The sequence below is a fragment of the Phyllostomus discolor genome, chromosome X (assembly GCF_004126475.2).
Source record: "Phyllostomus discolor isolate MPI-MPIP mPhyDis1 chromosome X, mPhyDis1.pri.v3, whole genome shotgun sequence".
Lineage (NCBI taxonomy): Eukaryota > Metazoa > Chordata > Mammalia > Chiroptera > Phyllostomidae > Phyllostomus > Phyllostomus discolor.
The window spans coordinates 40,333,097-40,359,710 of NC_050198.1; the positions used below are offsets into that span (position 1 = coordinate 40,333,097).

The following is a 26,614-nucleotide window of genomic DNA, read 5'->3' on the forward strand; positions in this document are numbered from 1 at the left end:
GTTTTCTCCCTTTTACTCCCATTCCAGCCTGCCCACCCATCCCTCCCCACTTCCCTCCCATTACCACCCTCCCCCTAGTTTTTTTACCAGAGGGGAGAGAAGAGGGAATTTCAGGGGGAAATGGGAAGGGTTTACAGGAACAAAACTGCCTTTTGAATCAGCAATTCCACTGCTGGGATTATATCCTAAGAACCCTGAAACACCATTTCAAAAGAATCTATGCACCCCAATGTTCATAGCAGCACAATTTACATTAACCAAGTGCTGGAAGCCACCTAAGTGCCCATCAGTAAATGAATGGATCAAAATACAATGGCATATTTACACAATGGAATATTACACAGAAAAAATTAAGAAGGAGCTCCTACCCTTTGCGACAGCATGGATGGAACTGGAGAGCATTATGCTAAATGAAATAAGCCAGGTGGTAAGGGACAGATACCATATGATTTCACCTTTAACAGAAACCTAATCAATGAGACAAGCAAGCAAGCAAAATATAACCAGAGACATTGAAATTAAGAACAATTTGACAGTAACAAGAGTGGGGTGGGAGGGGATAATGGGGGAAAAGAGGGGAAGGGATTTCAGGAACAACTATAAGGGACACATGTACAAAATGAAAAAGGGATGGAATCAGGGGAGGGATGTGTGGATAGCTGAGGTCAGGGGGAGTAGCAGTGGTAAATGCAAACAACTGAGCTTGAACAACAATAAAATAATTTAAGAAACAACAAAGCCACTCACCTAAGTTCATTAATGGTGTAACCCTTGACAGAATGTCTCACTGGAAGACATAATGAGAGAAAAATAGCTTAAAAATGATCTCAAATATGCTCTACTATTAGGGAACATGAATCACTATTCAAAGCATTAAGCATGCGCATGTGTTGTTCACTTAGAAGTGCACAAGCAAGTTAGGACCATGTGAAAAAAATAAAAATAATAATATGTTATATACAATAATCTAGAAATAATTTTATGTTTTTTTCTGTAGATCAGTTGTTAAGAACTAGATGATTAATTTTATTCATATTTATTTTATTATTTTTAGAATTCTTTAATGTAGGTATAGCATTTATATTTTAAGGTGCAACTGTTACGTGCATAGCTCCACAGCATTCTGGATAAGGAGTGTGTTCTAGACACTGTAGTAGTAGAAGGGTAAAGAAATGGGAAAGTAGTTTAGTAAAGTGGGAGGTGCTATCAAGGTATAAAAACAAGAGCTTCATATTCCAGAAGGGTCACTTTCACTAGGTCAAAAGCAAATGGGCACTGAAGATATGGATGTAATAGCTTCTGAGTTGTGAATTTTTTCTTCTTGGTTAAGTGCATTGGGTGAATTCACATTTAAAAACAGGTGACTTACATGTAGCATTCAATCTAGTTCAGGAAACATTTGTTCAAAAATCCTAAAAATGAAAAGCACTGTATAATAAGTTCAAAATAAATACTGTTTTTACAAATCAATTATATAATACAATAAAAATCATCATAAAATAGCATAGTAAGAATAGTTCTATGTGTGCAATTTTGAAAATGTGCTTAGATATTTCCAGTGAGGGTGAAATAAGGGCACCAAATAACCAAATTGCTAATTTGTCTCAATTCCAAAGGAGTAGAAAATAAACTATTTACTCAGTGGATTTAACTCCATAGTAGGGATCCTTTTTTTATGTTATATGAGAGTTTAATCCAAAATGAAATTTCTTATGACAAATGATTGTTTATCCCTAGTAATTTTCAAATCAGCAAACATATGCTTGGTGCTACTATGTAGACAATAGTATAGAAACTGCCCATGAAGGATTACAAAATTGAATAGCAATTTATAATCTGACTCAAAAGATAGGACAAGCCATAAAATAGGGATAAAAAGGAGTATATGTAGAGCAAGCAAAAGTTAGAGACATTTTAAGAAACAACTTATGATTGTAAAAAATGTAGCAATGAATAACAATGTGCCTATGTATTTTCCATTGTTGAAGTATACTTTCAGGGTAAATTCCAAAAAATATTAATGCTCACTCAAATCATAAATGCAAAACCATGGAATTTGTTGGATGTTGCCAAACTTCTAAGAAGGTTTTACCAATTTATATTTTCACCAGCAATGTATGAGACAGTTTGTTTTTGCAGCCTCACCAATAGAATGAGTTATTAAATGTGTAAATTTTCTCCAATCCAATAGAGGAGAAATGGCAACTCAGTGTAGTTTTTAATTTAAAATTTTTATTGTTGATCCAAGATGGAGGCATAGGTGGTCGCACTGTACCTCCTGGAGCAACCAAAACTAAGGACAACAAGAATTTACAAACAAAAAACAACCAGAACAGAGAGAAATGAACTGAATGGAAGTCTGAATACCATACATCCAGTCCGCTAAGGAGGGGCAGAATTGGAGGCCTAGGGAGAGGGGTCAAGGGGTACTGGCGGGAAAAATCGATGGCTGGCAGATGTGGGTGCACAGGGCACCGACCGCAGACTGAAGCTTACGGACTGGTGGCAGACCCTGGGCGCAGGAAGCAAGGAGCAGACCCAGTGAGTCTCGCAAGGCAGCTGCACATTCATGCACAGAACTAAGCGAAAATGGGCAGCGCGACACAGACCACACATCCCAGGGACCCAGTGCCAGGAAACAAAACCTGAAAGCACCAATTGAAAACACCTGTGGAAGTTGAGGCTGGGAGATCCTCTCAGCCTCACAGGAGGCTCCTTGGAGAAATCCACAGAGTCTGAGAGAGTGCACAAGCCCACCCTCCCAGGAGCCAGCACCAGAGGGGACCAATTTGCTTGTGGGAAGCGGCAAGGGGGACTGGAATCCTGGTGAGAACGGAGCCAGCACCATTGTTCCCGCTCAGACCCCACCCCCACATACAACATCACAACTCAGCAACTGAGGTGCCCTGCCCTGGTGAACACCTAAAGCTTTACCCCTCATATGTAACAGGCATGACCAGACCAAAGGAAAAAAGTAAAATAAAATAAAAAAAGATGGCTCAAACAGAGTTAAAAGCCCCAGAGCCAATTATTTTAAGCAACTGAGAAATAGCCAACCTATCAGATGCACAGTTCAAAGCACTGGTGATCAGGATGCTCACAGAATTGGTGGACTTTGGTCATAAATTAGATGAAAAAATCCAGATTACAATAAGTGAAATGAAGAAAAATACACATGGAACCAATAGTGATGGAAAGAAAACTGGGTTTCAAATCAATGGAAGGGACCAGAAGGAGGAAAGGAACAACCAAACAGAAAAGAATGAAGAAACAAGAATTCAAAAAAATGAGGAGAGGCTTAGGGACCTCCAGGACACCTTTAAGTGTTCCAATATCCAAATTATAGGGGTACCAGAAGGGGAAGAGGAAACACAACAAGTGGAAAAGTTATTTGAACAAATAATAAAGGAGAACTTCCCCAATATGGCAAGGGAAATAGACTTCCAGGAAGTCCAGGAATCTCAGAGAGTCCCAAAGAGGTTGGACCCAAGGAGGAACATGCCAAGGCACATCATAATTACATTACCCAAGATAAAAATGAAGGAGAGAATTCTAGAAGCAGCAAGAGATAAGGGGACAGTTACCTACAAAGGAGTTCCCATCAGAATGTCAGCTGATTTCTCAAAACAGAGCTTGCAGGCAAGAAGCGGCTGGAAAGAAGTATTCCAAGTCATGAAAGGCAAGGACCTACATCCAAGAAGACTCTATTCAGCAAAGCTTTCATTTAGAATGGAAGGGCAGATAAAGTGCTTCTCAGATAAGGTCAAATTAAAGGAGTTCATCATCACCACGCCCTTATTAAATGAAATGTTAAAGGGGCTTATCTAAGAAAAAGATAAAAAATATGAACAGTGAAAAAAGACATCAAACTCACAGTTAGTAACAAACACACCTAAAACAAAAGCAAACTAAGCAAACAAAGAGAACAGGAGCGGAACCATAGAAATAGAGATCACATGGAGGGTTAGCAACAGGGAAGTGAAAAGAGGAGAGAGGGGGAAAAGATATAGAGAATAAGTAGCATAGACAATAGGTAGAAAATAGTGGGAGGGCAGGAATGGTGTGGGAAATGTAGAAGAGAAAGAACTTATGACACATGGACATGAACTAAAGGGGGGGAATGTGGGTGGGAGGGGGTGGGGGGAGGGGAGTGAAGAGGGAGAATGGGACAACAGTAATAGCATAATCAATAAAATATATTTAAAAATAAGAAAAATAAAATTTTTTATTGTTGTTCAATTTCAGTTGCCCCCATTACTCTCCCTTGCCCCAACCACCCCCCACCTTCCACTTTCAGTCCTACCCACCCCCGGTTGTCTTTGTCCTCGAGTCCTTTATACATGTTCCTTTTCTTGACCCTTATCCTTCTTTCATACTACCCAAAGCAATTTATGTATTCAATTCAGTATAGTTTTATTCATATTTATCTATTGAAAAGTGAGCTTGACAATTAAAAAAAGTGAGCTTGAATATCTTTTCATGTGTTCAAAAGCCATTTCCATATCATTTTACGAAATGTGTGCTCATGATTTTTGCCCATTTTTAAAGTATATTTTTGGCATTTCCCCTTTATTTTAAGAGTTTTTTATGTATCAAGGATATTAATCCTTATTTATGATATATTACAAATATTTTCTCCCAGCTTGTCAGTAGTCTTTTGATTTTTCTTTATGTGGGTGTTTTTTTTTTTGTTTTGCTATGTGTGGTAGACATAATAATGCCCCCCAAAGATATCCATGCTCTAATTCTCAGAACCTGAAAATGTACATAGCAAAGAGGTATTTTGTAGGTATGATTAAATTAAGGATCCTCATATGAAGAGAGTATCCTGAATTTTCCAGGTGGGCCCAGTGTCATGACAAAGGTCCTGAAAGCTAAGAATAATTCTTAGCTGTGGTGAGAGGGAGATGTGATTGTAGAAAAAAAGATCAGAGAGCTGCAACATGCTAGCTTTGAAGATGGAGAAAAGGGTCATGAACCAAGGAATATAGGCAGCAACTAAGAAGCTAGAAAGACAGGGAAACAGATTCTCCTCTAGAGCCTCTGCAAAGCAATTCAGTAGTAGGGATTCTTAACTTAATCAGACAGCACAGCACAATCACTGGTGTAAATATTTTCAAACTACCATATTCAATTTACTGTTTATCCCTTATTTTATATCTGCTTACCACTTTGAGATTCTGATACATGTATCTTTTGCCTGAGGTGAAGAAGCAATATTACCCATGGATAGTGCATATTGTAGGAAATAAATGAAATCTTGAGAATCACCAATGTGTTGGGATTCAGTATAAAAGACATTAAACCAGTTATTTTACTCTGCATCTCAGTCCTAAGATTTCTTGTCTTCCCTATCTACCATAACCCCCCTCATAATACCATTCTGTCTTAGAGATTTAATTAGCACCTGTCTTAGAGATTTAATTAGCGCCTATAAAATATAAGCTAATAAAGCACGGAAAATGGAAGTAACTTACACACTGATACTAAGAGGTGGGGCTGTGTTGTGAATCTGGTAGTCTGGCTTTGGAATCCATGCTGTTTTTTAAAAATGTTTTTTATTTATTTATTTTTAGAGAGGGAAGGGAGCGGGGGGAGAGAGAGAGAGAGAGAGAGAGAGAGGTAGGGAAACATCAATGTGCGGTTGCTGGGGGCCGTGGCCTGCAACCCAGGTATGTGGCCTGATTGGGAATCGAACCTATGACACTTTGGTTCGCAGCCCACGCTCAATCCACTGAGCTATGCCAGCCAGAGCATGGAATCCATGCTCTTAAAGGCCATGATTAAATGCCTCTTTTGCTTTTTTAATTTCATACAAGCTTTTTTCTGAACTATCATTTACATATGATAAATTCATCTGTTTAAACATACAATTCAGAGATTAATAGTAAATATACAGGGTTGTGAAACAATAACCAAATCTGAACTTATAACATTTCCAACACTTCCAAAAATCCCTTCAAAAATTTCCAGTCACCATCCATTCTCAACTCCAGTCCTAGGCAACAGCTAATCTATTCTCTGTCTCTAGATTTTCCTCTCCTGAATACTTAATGTGAATGGAATCATACAATATGTGACTTTTTGTATCTGGCGACTTTCACTTAGCATAATACATTTGAGATTCATCCATGTTGTTGTGTGTATTCCTTTTTATTCATGACTAATATTCCATCATGTGGATATTTCACATTTTATTTATTCATTCATCATTTGATGAACATTTAGGTTGTTTCTGTCTTTTGGTGATCATAAATAATTCTACTATGAACAGGTCTTTTTGTATTTAATTCTCTTGGGTAATGAAGAATTAAAGTGGAACTGTAGAATTTTAGAGAAAATTTATGTTGAACTTTAAAAGAAACTGCCAAAATATTTTCCAAAGTATTCTTTAGCATTCATTTTATATTTTCACCAGTGATTCACGAGTTTACATTTTTTCCAAATTTTTGTCAACACTTGATATTGTCAGTCTTTTATTTTAGCCATTATAGTTCACACCCTAATGACTGATAATGTTGGCTATCTTTTGAAGTGCTTATTAGTTAAGAAAATATCATTTTGTTAAATATGTATTTAAGCTTTTTGTTCATTTTCAAATCAGGCTATTTCTCTTCTCATTTTTGAGAGGTAAGAGTTACTTATATTAATTTTATGGATCATGATTTCAGTATCCTATCTAAGAAGTCTTTGTCTGCCCCAAGGTAACAAAATTTTATCCTATGATTCTTTATAGAAGTTCTAGCTCTTATATTTTTGTTTATGATTCATTGGAATTGATCCTTTTGCTTACAGTGTGAGGTACAGTTCTATGTTCAGTTTTTTCTCATGTAGATATCAAGTTCTCCCAGCATGATTTACTGAAAAAGCTATCCTTTCTCCACTGAATTACCTTGACACCTTGGTAAAAAATCAATTAACCATGAATGTGAAACTTTATTTCTGGGCTTTCTATTATTTTCTTTGATCTACATTGTTGATCTTTATACCAAACCCACATTATATGGACTACTGTAGATTTATGGTATGTTTTTAAATTGGAAAGTGAAAGTACTTACCATTTTTTCTTTTAGAAGATGTTTTGGCTACTCTGTATCCTGTGTATGCCCATAGAACTTTTAAGATCAGCTTGCCATTCTTAAAAAAAGAAAAGCTTCTGAGATTTTGGTAAGGAATGTGTTGAACCTATACATTAAATTGGAGAGAACCTTAATGATATTAGGATGTATATGATCATGGAATATCTGAACATGCAATTTGCATTTTAAAAAGTTTTACTTCTTATTTTTCATTTTTATGTCTTTAATTTCTTTTGCTTGCCTACATTATTAAACAGCTTTATTGAGATACAATTTAAGTGTCATATAATTCACCCTTTTAAAGTATACAACTAAATGTTTTTTAGTGTATTTACAGTGTTGTGCAGCCATCATCAATATCCAATTTCAGAAGATTTTAGTCACTCCAAAAAAGCAACTCCATACCTATTAGTAGTCATTCCCTGTGGCTTTCCTTCTTGTACTGGTTAAAATCTCCACGACAATGTTAAATAAGAGAACGTGGACACTCTTATTTGTGATTTTAAGGGGAGATGATTTTTTATCCCTAAGTGTGATGCTAGATATAGCATTTTCATAAATGGCCTTTGCCAGTTGAGAAAGTTCCTTTCTTTCCTAGTTTTTTTTTGAGAGTTTTATATCATGAATGGATTTTATCTTTCTTTTTTTTAACCTTACTCTCCTTCAATGGAGTAATTCTTCATCTTAATATTAATATTAATAAGGGTATATTAATGTGGTAATTAGTATTAATATTAATAAGGGTAATTCTTCATATTAATAAGGGTAATTATTTACCTTTATTCTTCACATAGCTGCCTTGCTAACCCTAAAATGTTAGTCAGGTCAAGGCTAGTCTACTGAAAATCATGCCACACCTCCATATTTTACTTAGAGTGAAAGTCAAAATATCCCAAGAAACCTTACACTATGTAGACCATTCCCCATAGTTTCCTCTTGAATTCATCTTCTACTAATCTTAACCCTTGATCTCTCCACTACAACCACAGTAGCCTAGCTGCTATTATTTGAACACTTTGGGCATACTTGTACCTCAGGGCATTTGCATTTTCTACTCCCATTGCTTTGAATATCCTTTCTCCAGGTGTTCACAGGGTTCACTGTCATTTCCTTCAGGTCAACTTCTCAGTGAGTTATTTGCTGAACACCCTATGGAAAATGGCAACCCTTCCCCAATACTTTCTACTCACATCTTATTTTTCTTCCTGTGGCATATTGCTTTCTCATATACTATAATTTACTTATCTTTTTTACTTTTTGTCTTCCTGCTACTCAAATATAAGCTTATCAATCTTCATATGGTTGCTAATGTACTTTCATTACTAAGAAGAATACCTGGCACATAGAAGGTGATCGAAATATTTGTTGACTACACCAGTGAGTTAGGAAACTGTTAGTCAATTCTGTGCCATAGTCGTTGGGTGATTTGGGCAATTTACTTTCCTTCTGTTGTATCACATGTAAAGTGTATATGAAAATAAAACTGAATAATTTCTGTAAGGCTCTTCCAGTTCTCAAATTCTAGGAAAGAGGCTATATATGCCCATTGAAAAGATAGACTGAGATATTGTGTTATTAATTGATTAATTAATTAATTGATTTTTAGAGAGGGGAAGGGAAGGAGAAAGAGAAGAAGAGAAACATTATGTGTGGTTGCTTCTCACATGGCCCCCACTGGGGACCTGGCCTGTAACCCAGGCATGTGCCCTGATTGGGAATCGAACCAATGACCCTTTGGTTTGCAGCCTGAGTTCAATCCACTGAGCTACACCAGCCAGGATGAGATATTATGTTATTAAGGAATCATATTAAGATGCTATTTTGCCTGAAACCCTTGGAAAACCTCAATTCCCTTTTCCCCAAGCTACACTTCCCCTCTGCAAGGTCCAATGCTAGGCTCCTGGCACACATCAAAGAGAAAACAAGACAAAACTCCATAACCTTATAGTAAGGAAAAAACTGATGATAAATAGAAAGGGTATGTTTTATGACATTATATGTTAGGTGCTATGGAAAAAGAAAGAGCATAGTAAGGCTTATTAACCATAGTGTGGGTGGTAAACTCAGTGGAGGTCAGGGTAGGCCTCATTTAGAAGGTAATAATGAAATATTTGAAAGAGGTATGAGAACATAGTGAGTGCAAAGACCCTGATATAAGAGAGACCGGCATGTGGAAAGAGTACTAAGGAAGCTGGTGTGACTGGAGCAGAGTGAGCAAGGGAGGGCATAGTAGGAAATAAGCCAGAGAACAGAAGACAAGATCATGCAAGACCTTGTAATCCATAGCAAGGACTTTGGCTTTTACTCTGTTTAAGATGAGTAAGCACTAGAAGACTATTGTATAGAGAATACACCATAAGGGCAAAGGGTGAAAGCAAAGAGACCAGTTAGGGAACCATGGCGGTAGCAAACCTTTAAGTTATTACTGTGGTGAAATAAAAACCAACTGTTGTGCAGCAAGGGGCAGGGTGACAAGGGAGCCAGGGAACTGCAATGCACGCTGAAATGAAGACAATACTGAGGGAGCAGTGTATGTGTATGTGTTAACTCACAAAGCTGAAAAGGGCCTTTTTCCCATCTGTATCCCCATTGTGCCTTTTTTCTCTTATTATATTTTTTATTGTTGTTCAATTACAGTTGTTCTAGTTTTCTGCCACTCATTGCTCTCCCCTGCCCCACTCACCCCCTCCCTCAATCAATTCCTACCCTATTGTCCATTACCATGTGCCCTATATTCATGTTCCTTAACTAGACTCTTCCCCTTCTTTCCCCTGTTTTTCCCCTTCCTGCTCCCCAATGGTAACTGTCAGTTTGTTCCTTATTTCCATGTTTCTGGTTTTGTTTTGCTCATTTGTTTTACTCACTTGTTTTATTTTGTTATTAAATTATACTTATAGGTGAGATCATATGGTATTTGTTTTTTGCTGCCTGGCTTATTTCACTTAGCATAATACTTTCTCCTATACTTTTTACTCCCAAAGAAGGAAATTTTCTGGATTGCCTCCTACTTCCTGACTTGCCTTTGCATAAAAATCAGCAGGCCAAACTGTGAACTAGGCCTAAGGCACTATGATTTCAATGTTACATTTTGAGGGGTTTCTAATCATTATTGAAAATCCCACTAAAGGCTATTTTCTGTAAATTAAAACCACAATGAGATATCATCTCACACCTATCAGAATGCTTTCATTGATAGGTCAACAAACAACAAGTATTGGCAAGGATGTGGAGAAAAAGAAACCCTTTTGCATTGTTGGTGGGGATGCAAATTGGTGTAGCCACTGTGGAAAGCAGTATAGAGTTTCCTCAAAAAATTAAAAATGGAACTGCCTTGTGAATCAGTGATTTTACTTCTGGGAATATATCCTAAGTATCCAGAAACACTAATCAGAAAGAATATATGCATGCTCATTGCAGAGTTATTTACAATAGCCAAGATTTGGAAGCAGTCCAAGTGTCTATCAGTGCACAAGTAGATAAAAAAGCAGTGGCACATATATACCATAGAATATTATTTGCTCATAAAAAAATAAAATCTCATCATTTGCTACATCGTGGATGGACCTAGAGGGTATTATGCTAAGTGAAATAACTCAGTCAGAGAAATACAAATAGCGTAGAATTTCACTTATATGTGGAATCTAAACAACAAAACAAACAAAATTAAAACAGACTCACAGATACCGAGAACTTACTGATGGTTGCCAGAGGGAAGGATTGTTAGTGAACTGGGTGAAAAAGATGAAGGGATTATGAAGTAAAGATTGGTAGTTACAATATAATCAGTCATGAGAATGTAAAGTATAGCATAGGGAATATAGTCAATAGTATTGTAATAGCTATGCATTGTGCCAGATGGGTACTAGAAACATTGAGGGAACATTTGTAAAGTATGATTGTCTAATCACTATGCTGTACACCTGAAACTAATACAAAATAATATTGAATATAAACTCTAATTGAAAAATAAAATTTAAAAATAAAATAAAAATATTTCATTTCTTTTTAAAAAGACTGTTTGCCATAGAATAGATCTCTAGGATCTATTCATCATGCATAACTTATTCACCTTGTGTAACTTAGTGCTGTCTCTCCCAAAGCCCAAGCCCCTGGATACTACCATTCTATTTCTTACTTCTATGAGTTTGACTATTTTATATTCCACTTATGAATGACATCATACTATATTTGTCTTTCTCTGTCTGGCTTATTTGAGTTAGCATAATGTCCTTCACTATCATTGACGTTGTTGCAAATGGCAGGATTTTCTTCTTTTTCAAGGCTAAATAATATTCCATTGTATTTTATTTCTTTTTATTTTTAGATTTTTATGTATTTATTTTTAGAGAGAGAGGAAGGGAAGGATAAAGAGAGGGATAGATACATCAATGTATGGTTGCTTCTCAATGCATCCCCTACTGGGGACTGGCTGGCAACCCAGGCATGTTCCCTGACTGGGAATCGAACTGGTCACCCTTTGGTTCACAGGCCTGTACTTAATCCATTGAGCTACATCAGCCAGCCCTCTTTTTTTCATTGTTGTTGAAGCACAGTTGTCTCTACTTTTCCACCCCTACCCTCCTCTACCCCACCCACCTCCCTACCTCCCACCCTCAATCCTACCCCCCTTTGGCTATATCTATGGGTCTTTTTTACATGTTCCTTGATGACCCTTCTTTTTTTCCCCCAGTATCCCCTCCCCCTCCTTTCTGGTTACTGTTGTTTGTTCTTTATTTCAATGTCTCTGGTTATATTTTTGCTTGCTTGTTTGTTTTGTTAATTAGGTTACACTTATAGGTGAGATCATATGGTACAATGAGATACTACTTCACACCGGTCAGAATGGCCATCATAAAGAAATCAATAAACAACAAGTGTACTCCATTATATTTTCTTATCCATTCATCTGGTGATGGGCACTTTGTTGCTTCCATATTTTGGTTATTGTGAATAATGCTGCAGTAAACACAGGAGTGCAGATATTTCTTTGAGATCCTGATTTCAATTCCTTGGATATGTATGTTCAGAAGTATAGGATATAATTACTGGATCCTATAGCAATTCTTTTTAAACTTTTTTGAGGAATCTCCATATTTTTTTCCATAGTGGGTACCCCAATTTATAGTCCCACCAACAGTGCACAAGAGTTCTCTTTTCTTCACATCCTCATCAGTGCCCACCCCTCCTAAGCAAAAAGTAGATGGGAAGGAAGACAGGAAAATTATTATAAATCAGTTCTGCTTCTAATCAGATATCAGTACCTGTTTACTTGTATTACCTATTTGTTGTAGTTTTATTTTTCATTTCCCTATGACTGCAGGGTAGACATAAAGTAATTTCCCCTTGGAATTACTTATAAGAGGCAGCACCTTAAATATACTAATATAAGTGGAGAGAAAAAATAATTTTTTTAAAGATTTTATTTATTTATCCTTAGAGAGGGAAGGGAGGGAGGGGAGAGAGAGAGAGAGAGAGAGAGAGACAGAGAGAGAGAGAGAGAGACAGAAAGAAACATCAATGTGCGGTTGCTGGGGGTTATGGCTTGCAACCCAGGAATGTACCCTGGCTGGGAATTGAACCTGGGACACTTTGGTTCCCAGCCCGCGCTCAATCCACTGAGCTATGCCAGCCAGGGCAAAAATAATTTTCTTTATTAAACTCATGGAATTTTTAAAGTATCCAACACAAGGAAGAGGTTTCTCAGTGAAATACATTAATCTTGTGTCAAACTCTTTGAGTCATAAAACACCCTTTATACCTTAAGAATAAAGGGGGTGCCCTGGCTGGTGTGGCTCAGTGGGTTGAGTGCCAGTCTGTAAACTGAAAGGTCACTTGTTCAATTCCCAGTCAGGGCACATGCCTGGGTTGCAGGCCAGGTCCCCAGTTGGGGGCATGTGAGAGGCAAGCAATCAATGTATCTCTCACACAATGATGTTTCTCTCCCTCTCTTTCTCCTTCCTTCCCCCTCTCTAAAAGTAAATAAATAAAATCTTTATAAAAATGAATAAAGGGTGGATTGGTGAGATTCTGTAGACTAATTTGAGAATTGAGGGTTTTTTCCAGGACACATAAGAAATGCTGTAAATATCTAAGGGATTAGTTAGAGCTGCAAGGATACTTGCTGTCTGGTTCTAACCTTTACTGCTTAGATAGGGAAACTGATAGAAAAGGTGGGTAAGTATTTTCTGAAGAGCACACACTTGATTTCTGCCTACCAGCCTAGGTAAGGTTATTGCTAATAAACACCTGAGTATATTTGCTTTGGTCCACCTGCTTTGAGCAATATCTAGTGCTGCTGCTCTTATCATTTGTGAGGCATCACATATTCATCCAGTTTAACAATTATCCAAGATTGGAGATGCTTACCAGTTGGCAACTTACAACTCCAAGAGCATGGCAGTGAGTGAATCCAATATAAGCAGGGTCTATACAGGTTAGCTAGATGTAGCTCATCAAAGCTAGCTTCCAGAGAACTCTGAATTTTGCTGTGTGGGTCCTATTTCTATATGGGAGGCTACTATCTAGGCCAAGGAAAGTTGAAGCTCAAAAACTTTGAAAGAAATCAGAGAAGAAACCTTGGAATAGATTATTTGGACAGACTAATGCAGGGGAATGAGTTTGGGGCATGGAAAATCATGCTCCATCCAGATTTCTGTTAAGGAATCCATGTGCAATCTCTCCCATTTACTGTCCCTGTTAAGAAGACATAATTTCTTCAGACTTGACCTCTGAGGTTTTGATGCTTTCCATTACCTTTGTATTTTTTGGCCAGTTGCTCTGTGTATGTGTGTGTGTTCTTGAAGCTATACTAGTTGCTGTGAGAAGCAGAGCCATCTTTTGTACTTGTTCATTATCAGGATAAAGATAGTTTTTCTACACATATTCCCTGTCCAATACAATCTTTAAATTGGTTAATGTACAGGATAACTAACTAAGGAGAATTATTTTAGAAATGGTTAAATTGCTATCATAAGTAAATGAGTCAGGACCTGCTGTTTCTAGGCTTCTTTGAACAGGGGTAGTAGTTGTGGGAGCTCAGCTTGGGCAGATAAGTTATATCTGTTTTTCTAAAGGTGGTAAGGTGGGATACAGATCTGATAAAAAATCTAAATACTGAATGCTGCTTTGAGGGGCTATCTAGTTAATTTACTCCATCCTTTGAATTCATAAAGACTTGGATCTCTGTGAACCTAAACAAAAAAAATCCTATTATTCTTAGGGGTACTACATTGCTGATAAATGGGAACTCAGCCTGACTTCATTTTCTGGCCTCCTTTTTTTAGGTTAACAATTCATGCCGAGTGTCCCATGCATTTGGAAGATTTTCCCATGGATGTGCATGCCTGCCCACTAAAGTTTGGAAGCTGTATGTATTTTGTCACTTTCTGTTTACTGAGATTTTCCCAAAAGAATGGAATGTTTCCTATTCCCCCCCTAGTAGTTTCTAAAGCTGAGGGCTTTAATCCAGACTGGTATGAGAATGGAGAAGGAGATGAGGGATTAAGTAGTATCAACTGATCAGGAGAAGGAGACATAGCCTTTAATGGAATTTTCTTTCTAGACAGCAAGCCTTATTCCACTATTTCAGTTTAATTTCTTTGTCATTAGATTGAAATATAAACATCTGTTTTTAAATTGTCTAGAAAACACACATATGAAGGACACATGGACAATGGTGAAGGGACTGATTATAGATGTGGGGGGCAAGCTGGGTGGAGGGGAGCAAATGGGGAAAAAGTGGAACACCTGTAATAACATAAACAAAAAAAATTAAAAAAACAAATTGTCTAGAAGACAGAGCTGATATAGAATATAGTAGCAACTTCCTAAGCACAGTATCCCTCAAACAGAATGTTATTATATATATATATATATATACACACATATATATATACATATATATATATATATATATAATAAATTTATTTATTTATTTTTAGGGATAAAGGAAAGGAGTGAGAAAGGGGGAGAAAAACATCAATGTTTGGTTGCCTCATGCATGCCCCCTACCAGTGACATGGCCCACAACCCAGGAATGTGCCCCAACTGGGACTCAAACTGGGAACCCTGTGGTTCACAGGTTGGCGCCCAATCCACTGAGCCACACTAGCCAAGGATAGAATGCTATTATATTTACAAAAGGATTATTTTACCTATGTACTCATATACTTCTATCCAATTCTCTACAGTGAATGGTAGACAGGAAGAGACTGGAAATTTTCTCACTTTTTTAGAGTATTGCCTTTGCTAATAGCTTAAATCTGACAGATCAATGAGTAGATGCATAGCCATTTTCAAATGAAGTTGAGAAACAAAAAAATTAAGCAAAATTTGAATGATTTTCTTAGTCTAAAAATTTCAGTTTAAGTTTTATATGAGTCATCAGAGCAATATATTAAGGTCTGTGTTGAGAATGTCTAAATTGAATTTAGTTCTGTTTTTTAAAGTAGACAGCACATTTGAAAAGACTCAAATAATTATATGTGATGTATTTTTTCAATCACTGTCAAATATTTACAGTTTGTTTGCCAGGCTCTATTCTAGGAGCTTAGAATATATCCATAAATAAAACAAAGATTTTGCCCTTGTGGAGCTTATATTATAGAGGAGATAGTGATGGTGGAAGATAAAACAAACAATGGATAAAAGAGTAAACTATAAAGTATGTTTTAAAGTGAAAAGCACCATGGGAAGACATAAAGAAAGAGGATAAGTCACATCTATATGGAGGATAGGTGTTGCTAATGAAATTTAAAATAGGGTGATCAGCCTAGGCCTTTTTGAAACAGAGACATTTTAGCAGAAATTTTAAGGAGATAAAAGTGTTAACAATACAGATATCTGAGACAATCATGATCTGGTAGAAGGAACAGCAAGGGGCAAGTGCCTAGCCAGAAAAGTGTCTGATTTGTTCTAAGAGCATCAGAGTGTCCAATGTGGCTGTATAGAGTAAGTAAGGGAGAAAGCACTGGGAGAGGATATGATCAAAAAGAAGGCCAGATCATTTAGAGTCTTCGATATTAAAGGGCTTTTATTCTGAGGAAAAATGGGGAATGATTAGAATTTCTTGAACAAAATAATTACATGATCTGGCCTGTGTTTTTTTTTTAAATCATATGGATATTCTGTTAACAATATAAGTATGGGAAGGATAGAAGCAGGGAATTCAGTTGAGAGGTTATTAATATTTCAGATGAGAGCTGATAATGACTCAGATCAAACTGATAGGGGCAAAAATGGTGAGAATTTGACTCTGGATATATTATGAAGAATGATCCAAAAAGGTCCCCTGATAAATTATAAGTGAAATATTAGAAAAGGATAAAACTCAAGGATGACTTATAGATTTTTGTTTTAATAGATATACTATCAAATTAGATAAGTTAATTTCAATCTTGGTAGGATAAAGTTGTTTGTGGGTGACCAGTGTTCCCCTCATGAACAATTAGAAAACTTAGAACTATAGAAGCAGCAAGGATTGAAATGACTAAAATTCTGGAGAAGGGGCAGAACCTCTCATAGATGAATTTATGACATGCAGCTTCTTGATAACTGGTGGTATAGTGGCATTTGCCAATTCTGACCATGGACTGCAGATTGGAATCACAAGTTTAGTGCCAGGCATAAGCCTGCTTCTGGATGATGGGGCAGGGATAGTTTTGATGGTCACACAGAGCTAAAGTGATAAAAGTGGAAGGCCTCAAACTCTTGGATAAAACCCCTCTCAATTCTATTGCTGAATTTTGAATTTGCAAAAATCACAAAACTAAAAGCTAATGTGAAAACCTTAAGTAGAACTGGCTTCCTTGGTCTTCCAAAGATATAAAAAAGAAGACAAACCAGGCAATCAGTTTAAAACCCTAGAGAAGCTTTGTCCTATTTATAAGGTAACAGCAAAGACAGACCAGGTTTAACCAAAACCACAACTTAGCTCAGTGTCTTTAGAGATTTAGGTATAATTCTCCCACACTATCTGCATAGCAAAGGAAAGAATAAAGCCTCTCTGGTAGGATTCAGCATCATCTGAAAACTCTTCAGTTTTATTACATAGTAGCTAGACTTCAATAAAAAATAATTAGACATATCAATAGGCAGAATCATATGTCCTAAAACCAAAGTTGAAGAACAAAAAGCCAGAATATGGAAATACACCAACAGATAGGTGATCCAAATATCAAAGTTCATAGACAGGGACTTTTAAAAACTATGGCTAATATGTTTAATTAAAAAAGAAAGACAATCCTGGCAATATGGCAGAGGAGTAAATGGAAGCCACACTGACCTCCTCCAAGTACCAATCTGGAATTACATGTAAAATGTGGAGAAATCACCAAGAACAAACAACTGAACAATAGCAAGAGAGAAGCCTTATAACCTTGGAGAGAGAGAAGAATCATCCTCAGCAGTAAATGACTGGTAAGGAATGCAGTGGTGACATGAGAGGTCGGCTGGGAGCCCACAGGTGGCAGCACCAGAGGGATAATTAAGCAACTGGTGGATCCCCCTGAGAAGTGTAGGGTCTAGATCCTAAGCTGGGATCCCCAGTCTAGAGCATCTGAGCCCAAAAAGTACAAGATAACAACTGGCAGCAAAAAGTGAAAGGGTTGCTCTCTGGAGATGGATGGATGGAGAGCCACTCAAAGGGCCAATGCACAAATTTTCATATGCAAAGTGGGCTGGAGATGCCTGAGGAGAGACTGGGGATGGAAGCTTTGGGGAGGCAGCTGAGAGAGTAGCTGCTGAGATCCTGGTGCTGATTCATCCCCCATACCATAGAAGCCATCCTGCTCAGGCAGACCACTCCCCTTCAAGTGGCAGCAGCCTAAGGGGAAAGAACAACCCTGCCAGGGACAGGGTATAGTTGGGACAGACTATACCCTGGCTCTCTGGTGCTTAAGACTGACTGCTGAGTGTACAGTGACTGGATTAACAACTGAAGGAGACAGGCTGGGACAGTAGATCCCTGCCAGTCTTGGAGTAGGCAGCCTAAGGTCAGATACAGTCAACATCTGACATTACCAGAGGCAGATCAAGAAAGGAAAAATAGTGGTAACTACTAGGAGCTACGGAGATGAAATCCATTGTGGTCTTTTCCATGATTAGCAATATTTTTTTTCCTGCATAGCTTATTAACACATTTCTTGTCCATCAAGTTTGTGCATATTAAGTTACTAGGTTTCATACTGTAGTTTATTACTCTTTTTTCTTATAATAGTCTTAATCTCTTTACACCCTTATTAATACTGGTTCATTTGCTATTGAGAGTGAGATTGCAATGGGGAGATATTTTAGCATATGTTGGTTTGTTCCCTGGGATTTGTGGTATTCTTCTGGCAGCACCTACACAATAGCATTCAAGAAGTTGTGGGTGAGTGACCCTCCGTCAACCAGCAGGAGGGTAGGACCCACCAAAGAACTAACCAACAACCACAAAAACCCAATTACGTCCACAGAACCAACATAAATGGTATAAAGGGCATCCCAAGAGCATCTAGTTCAGGGGATCAAGGAGACTGCACCACTGAATCTCACAGGTCTCCTACCATAGAAGTTCACACCACAAACTCAGGAAGTCAAAACAGATCAATTTAAGAAGAGAAAAACAAGAAGAATCTCACAAATAATGGGAAGACAAAGAAACAACCCCCAAATGAAAGGAAAGGAGAAATTGTCAGAAAGAATGCTAAATTGAATAAAGGCAAGTCAACTATCAGATATTGAGTTCAAAACAATGGTTATAATGAAGATCAATGAACTCACTGAGAATTACCAAAAACTACAGGGAAGCTACAAGAAACTTACTGCAAATTACACAATCATGAAAAAGGTCATAGAAACAATCAACAAGGGCCAAGAGGAAATGAAGAATAAAACTTCTCAATTGAAGAACACAATAAAAGGAATCAAAACTAGGCTAGATGAAGCAGAAGATCAAATCAGTGAGCTGGAGGACAAGGTAGGAAAAATCTCCCAGAAAGAGCAAGAAAAGGAAAAAAGACTAAAAAAACAAAAACAAAAACAAAAAAGGAGGTTAAGGGAAATGCAGGACAGCATGAAATGGAATAATATTCATGTAGTAGGGATACCAGAAGGAAAAGAAGAGGAGCAAGGGATAGAAAACCTGTTTGAAAAAGTAATGATGGAAAACTTCCCTAATATAAGGAGAGAAAAAGTCACACAAATCCAGTAAGCACAGAGGGTCCTAATCAAGAGGAACACAAAGAGGCCCATTCCAAGACACATCATAAATAAAATGGCAAAATTCCAAGATAAAGAGAGAATCTTAAAGGCAACAAGGGAGAAACAGGAAGTAACATACAAGTGAGACCCAATAAGACTACCTGCTTACTTCTCAATGGAAAAACTTCAGGCCAGAAGGGAATGGCAAGAAATATTCCAAGTAATGAAAAGCAAAAGACAGCAACCAAGACTACTCTACCCAGCAAGGCTCTCAACTAAAATGGAAGGTAAAATAAGGAGTTTCCCAGAAAAGACAACACTGAAAAAATATACCTTCCCCAAACCAGCACTGCAAACCAGATATGCTAAAGGGACTGCTTTAAGAAAAGGAAGAAGAAGAGTAAGAGAGTGAGGAATACAGGTATGAAGGGAGTAAAATGGCAATGAATAAGTACCTGTCAATAATAACTTTAAATGTTAATGGATTAAATCAAAAGACATAAAGACATAGGATATCTGAATTGTTAAGAAAACATGACCGACATGTATGCTGTCTACAAGAAACCTACCTCAAAAAAAAAAAAAAAAAGACCTACATAGACTGAAAGTGAAGGGTTGGAAATAAATATTCCAAGCAAATGGACAGGAAAAAAAAAGACAGGGTAGCAAAACTCATATCAGACTAAACAGACTTCAAAACAAGGGCCATAAACAGACCCATAAGGTTAATTCAAAATACTCAAGGGAAGAATCCATCAAGAAGACAAACATAGTAAATATATATGCACTCAACATAGGAGCACCAAATACATAAAGAAAATTTTGGAGGACTTCAAAAAAGATACTGACAGCAACACAATTACAGTAGGGAATTTTAACACCCCACTGTCAAAAATGGATAGATCCTCCAAACAAAATATCAACAAAGATATTGTGGAACTGAATGACACATTAGCTCAAATGAACTTAACTGATTATACATATAATCAATTAATAGATATATGAATATATGTATAGAACCCTTCATCCCAAAGAAGCAAAATACACATTCTTTTCAAATATACATGGAGCATTTTTATAGATAGACCACACAATAGGACAAAAAACAAGTCTCAACTAATTCAAGAAAATTGAAATCATATCAAGCATTTTCTTGGACCACAAGGGCTTGAAAGTACTCAAAAACACTCGAATTCCAGGAGATTGAATAGCATGCTATTAAACAATGAATGGGTTAAGAATGAGATCAAGGAAGAAATCACAGTTTTCTGGAAACAAATGAAAATTAACTCACAATAGTCCAACACTTATGGGACACTTTGAGGGAAGTCCTGAAAGAGAAGTTCATAGCTATACAGGCCTACATAAAAAAAAAAAAGATAGAAACACTTCAAATAAACAACCTAACCCTATGCCTACAAGAACTCAAGGAAGAACAACAAAGACAGACCAGAGCAAGTAGAAGGAAGCAAATAACCAAAATCAGAGCAGAATTAAATGACACAGAGACTAAAAGAACAGTTCTAAGGATCAATAAATCCAGGAGGTGATTCATTGAAAAGATAAACAAATTGACAAGCCTTTAAGCAAACTCATTAAAAAAAATTAGAGAGGACCCAAATAAAATCAGAAATGAAAGTGGAGAGGCTATAACTGATACCACAGAAATACCAAGGATTGCAAGAAATTACTATGAATAACTATACTCCCAGAAATTTGAAAACCTGGGTAAAATGGAAAAATTGCTAGAAAAATATAATATTACAAAACTGAATGAAGAAGCAGAAAGCCTGAACAGACTGATAACAGCTGGCAAAATCAAAGCAGTAATCAACAAAATCCCAGGACACAAGAGCCCTGGACCAGACAGTTTCACAGAATTATATGAAATATTTAAAGAATATCTAACCTGTGTCCTTCACAGACTATTCCAAAAAATCTAAGGGATATATAGCCTTTATTATGTTGTGGGAGGATACCTCAATATAATAAAGGCAATATATAAGAAACATACAGCTAACATCATACTCAATGGGCAAAAACTAAAAGCTTTCACACTAAGATCAGGAACAACACAAGGATTTCTGCTTCACCATTTGTATTCAACATAGCATTGGAAGTCTTAGCCACAGTGATGAGACAAGAAAAAGAAATAAAAGACATCCAAATTGGAAGGAAGGAAGCAAAATTGTCATTGTTTGCCAATGCCATGACAGTGTACATAGAAAACCTTATAGACTCCACCAACAAACTACTCGACCTAATAAGTGAATTTGGCAAAACAGCAGGATACAAAGTCAATATTCAGAAAACATAGCCATTTTTGTACACCAACAATGAAATATCAGAATCAGAAATCAGGAATAAAATCCCATTTGCTACAGCAACAAGAAAAATAAAGTAGCTAGGAATAAACCTAACCAACAAGGCAAAAGACGTGAAAACAACACAACACTGAAGAAAGAAATTAAGGAAGGCACAAATAAATGGAAGCACGTACCGTGTTCATGGGTTGGAAGAGTTAACATAATCAAAATGTCCATACTAATGAAAGCATTTTATAGATTCAATGCAATCCCTATGTAAATGCCAATAGCATATTTCACACATATAGAACAAACATTTCAAAAATGCATATGGAACCATAAACCACCCTGAATAGATGCAGCAGTTTTGAGAAGGAAGAACAAAGTAGAATGGATCACAATACCTGACATCAAACTACCTTACAAGGCCACAGTAAATAAAACAGTCTAATACTGGCATAATAGCAGAAACATATATCTGTGCCATGGAACAGAGAAGCCAGAAATAAACCCAAGTCTCTGTGGTCAATTAATATTTGACAAAATGGGCAGAAGCATAATATAGAGTAAATAAAGCCTCTTCAATGAATAGGGTTGGGAGATCTGAACAGCTACATGCAAAAAAAAAAAAAAAAAGAAAGAAACTAGGCCACCTAATTACACCATATACAAAAATAAACTCAAAATGGATTAAAGACTTAAATATAAGTCACGACACCACAAAAGTGCTAGACAAGAACATTGGGAGGAAAATCTCAGATATTCCTTGCAGCAAATTTTCACCTATATGTCCCCTAGAGCAAAGGACATAAAGGAAAGAATAAATAAATGGGACTTCTTCAAAATAAAAAAGCTTCTGCAGAGCTAAAGAAAACATCAGCATAAAGAATAGGAAACCAACCATATGGGAAAATATATTTGCAAATGATACCTCAGACAAGGGTTTGATCTCCAAAATATATAAAGAGCTCACATGACTCCACTCCAGGAAGACAAACAATCAAATTGAAAAATGGGCAAAGGACCTGAAAAGACACTTCTCCCAGGAGGTCATACAAAAGCCCCAGAGACTTATGAAAGGATGCTCAGCACCACTAGCCATGAGAGAGATGTCAGTTAAAACCACTATGAGATACCACTTCACACCAGTCAGAACGGCCATCATAATCAAATCAACAAAAAGGTGCTGGAGAAAAGGGAACCCTAGTACACTGTTGGTGGGGATTCAGACTGGTGCAGTCACTGTGGAAAACAGTAGGGAATTTCCTCAGAAAACTAAAAATGAAACTGCCTTTTGACCTGGCAATTCCACTGATGGGATTATACCCTAAGAATCCTGATACACCAATCCAAAACAACCTATGCACCCCAAAGTTCATAGCAGCACAATTTACAGTAGCTAACTGTTGGAAGCAACTTAAGTGCCCATCAGTAAATGAGTGGATCCAAAAACTCAGGTGCATTTAGACAATGGGATACTATGCAGCAGAAAGAAAGAAGGAGCTCCTACCCTTTGCGACATCATGGATGGAACTGGAGAGCATTGTGCTAAGTGAAATCAGCCAGGCAGTGAAAGTCAAATACCACATGATCTCTCCTATAAGTGGAACATGGTCAACAAAAGTAACCAACAAGCAAAATATAACCAGAGACATTGAAATAAAGAACAAACTGACAGTAACCAGAGGGGAAGTAGGAGTGGATAACAGGGGGAAAGCTGGAGTGGTTTTCAAGGAACATGTATAATGTACACATGGACAAAGACAAAACAGAGTAGTATCATGGGTGAGAGTTGGGGATGGTTGGAGTGTGTGGCAGTGGTGAGGGGAAAAATGGAGACAATTGTACTTGAAGAACAATAAAAAAGGGAGAAATAAAAAGGAAAACAGTTTAATAAAATAGATAAAGATAGGGAATTTCAACAGAAAATTGGAATTTATGAAGAAAAATAAATTGGAAATTGCATATGGAAAAGTAGAATATCGAAAATCCAGAATTCAATGTAGTCAACAAACAGAAGAGAGGATTAGAAAACTTAAAAATGGGCATATAGAAAAAGCAAAGCTGAAGTACAGACAAATAAAAATATAGAAAAGAGTAAGGAAAATGTGAGAGTGAAGCAAAGTGTAATATTTAAATCTGCAGAAGAAAATAAAAACAGAAAAAGAATGGAGCAAAAGCAGTAGTTAAATAGCTAAAGGCAACCATTAAAACAATTTTGTATATTTATTTTTAGAGACAGGGGAGGGGAGTGTGAAAGAGAGGGAGAGAAACATCAATGTATGGTTGCCTCTCATACACCCCCTAATGGGGGCCTGGCCCATAACCCAGGCATGTGCCCTGACTGAGAATCGAATTGATGACCCTTTGGTTTTCAGGCTGGCATTCAATTCACTGAGCCACACCTGCCAGGGCAATAGACAACTATTTTTACAACCCATGAAAGTTATCAATACAAAGATTCAAGAAGCCAGTAACAGCAAGCTTCATAAATATAAAGAAAACAATGCTGATTCTAAAGTTTATATAGAAATATAAAACTGTTAACAGTATCTAACACGATCTTGAAGAAAAATAATACACCTGGAGAATTTATAATGAACTCAAAATCAGTATCTGATATGGAGACCTATGTTAAATTTTTAAACCTACAGGTATATGGCAAAGCTATAGATATCATTGTTTCAAAGATAGATAAATAGACTTATAGAGTAATGGGTAATAACAGAAAATCCAAGAGAGAGAGAGAGAGAGAGAGAGAGAGAGAGAGAGAGAGAGAGAGAGAGAGAGAGAGAGAGAGAGAGATATGGAGTGGTAGGTAGTAAGGTGTCAGGATTGATTGATTTTATTATATACAAAAATAAATTCTAGATGAACTTTAGTAATAAAAATGTAGATATAAATAAAGCTTTTAGAAGAGAACATAAGAGATTATCTTCATGATATTGGAAGAGGTAGAAATTACTTAAACAAAACAAAGAATACTGCTAACCACAAAGGTAAAAGAGAATGACTTGGAATATATTGTAATTTAAAAGCTTTCTTTATTAAAGGACAATGGAACAATGGTACAGCCCTGGCTGGTGTGGCTCAGTGGATTGAGTGCTGGCCTGTGAACCAAAGGGTCACTCACTGGTTTGATTCCCAGTCAGGGCACATGACAGGGTTGCTGGCCAGGTCCCCAGTGAGGGTTGTGTGAAAGGCAACCATACATTGATGTTTCTCTTCCCCTCTTCTCCCTCCCTTCTCCTTTGTCTGAAAGTAAATAAATAAAATTTTTAAAATGTTTAAATAAAATACAGTGGTACAAAATCATCCCACATGGTGGGAGAAAATATTTACATTGCCTATAAATGACAAATGACTCAAATTCATAATTATTAAGATCCCATACAAATCTATAAATAGTAGTCAGAAACCTCAAAAGGTCAAAGTGTTGAACAGACACCTTATAAAACATGGTTTCCCAGTTACACACACATAAAAAGTGATCAGTTGCATTAGCCAGCAGGGAAATATAAATTAAAATCCAGTAGGTACCACTCCACACCCAATAGAATGACCAAAATGAAAAGAAGAGAGAATCCAAGATCGTGGCAGAGTAGCTGGCAGCTCCGTCCACTTGCTGCCAGACCTGGACCAGACTTCCAGTCAAAACACAGAGCAGAGAGTAAGAACGTCTGTGAGTGAGCACATTTGCAGACCAGAGCATAGGGAGTGCGTGGCAGTGGGCAAGAACTGGCCCACCTACAGGGTACCCAGGAGCCGGTGGGCTGGGATTTGTGAGTGGAGCCACCACAGCTGCCCAGCCCAGCCCTGCACTTCTGGATGCACAGAGTTGGGGTGGCAGTGGATCTGCTCAGTAGTTCAAAGCTTATTCGGGTGGAGACAGAAAACCTGGGAGGTGAGGGTTCCAGAAACAGTGAGGCGGGAGCAGGCCCACCCAAAGACGAATCTCTCTGGAGGGAGTGGAGCCAGCACTCTGCCACTATCCTGTGTTATATATATATATAGCTGCAGGGCTCTTCCCAATGCCATTTGGGAAAGATCCAGAGAGAAACTTTAAAACTGTTTAGAGGCTCTGAAAGGCAGTGTCCAGCCCTTACCATGAGAAACTGTGATTTTGGGGGAGGGGGAATGCATGGAGAACAGCCCCCCTCCCAGGGACTGGCACTACAGCATGGAGGCCACACAGAAACTCTTTAAAAAGGGAACTGAAGTGAGACCTGAGACTAGGCAGGAACCAGGGGCTCCCATGCCTGTGTACATGCCTGTGCTTACTGGCACAGTGGATCTGCTAATGAAAAACTCAGAGGGACAGAGTCCACTGAAGGAATGTTAGGACTCGACCCAGCATGGCTCACAAATAGAGGGCTGTTCAGATTGGAGAAATCAGGCTGACACTCCTGCAAGAGAGAGGCAGGCTCGTGGCTGGAAGGCAGGAGCTGAATGCCTGATATTTGCTACAGCCAGTCAGATCCCCTCACAGACAGGCCAGTCCAACCCCCACCTGCGGAAATACAGGCCCTGCAGATCCGGAGACCAGGCTCAGGAGTTCCCTGTTGAGTACATTTCCACAGGGAAAAGAAAAGGCTCTGTAGGGGCCCTTTGCCAGTCTCTATGAGCTACACAGTTCCTTAGGCCCTGATCTATTAAACCTAGCAGAGCTGAGATGATAGAGACAGGCACAACAAGGCACTATCTTCTCTTCTGCAAAGCTGTTTAATATTAATTTCTTATCCTTCAGGTTTGGGCCTAAAATGTCACCAGGTTTTATATTACAGTTTATTTCAAATCCTATATTTTGCTCTTCCCTTATATTTCATTTTACCTCCTTTCCTCCTCTTTGTATTTTTGTTTTAAATTCTATTTTGTCTCTTGTCACAACTTGTTTCTATTCAGCACTCTTACTATTTCTCTCCCTTCCAGCCTCTTACAATTACTTGTGGTTGTCATTAGTCATCTCACATTCTTTTTCCTGTTCTTAAAATACCCTTATTCTCTCTCCACCTTTACCAGTCTTCTCTTGCTGGTGGTGCATAAGGTAAT

General features: G+C 37.6%; 1 protein-coding gene across 1 annotated transcript in view; it reads left to right on the forward strand.

The window, feature by feature from the left end:
- Positions 1-26,614, forward strand: part of GABRA3 (gamma-aminobutyric acid type A receptor subunit alpha3) — a 351,529-nt gene that overhangs the window by 235,503 nt on the left and 89,412 nt on the right. Inside the window, exon 6 of the mRNA XM_036017204.1 lies at positions 14,363-14,445. Coding sequence (XP_035873097.1) covers positions 14,363-14,445 — 83 coding nt within the window. The remainder of the gene's footprint in view (positions 1-14,362; positions 14,446-26,614) is intronic.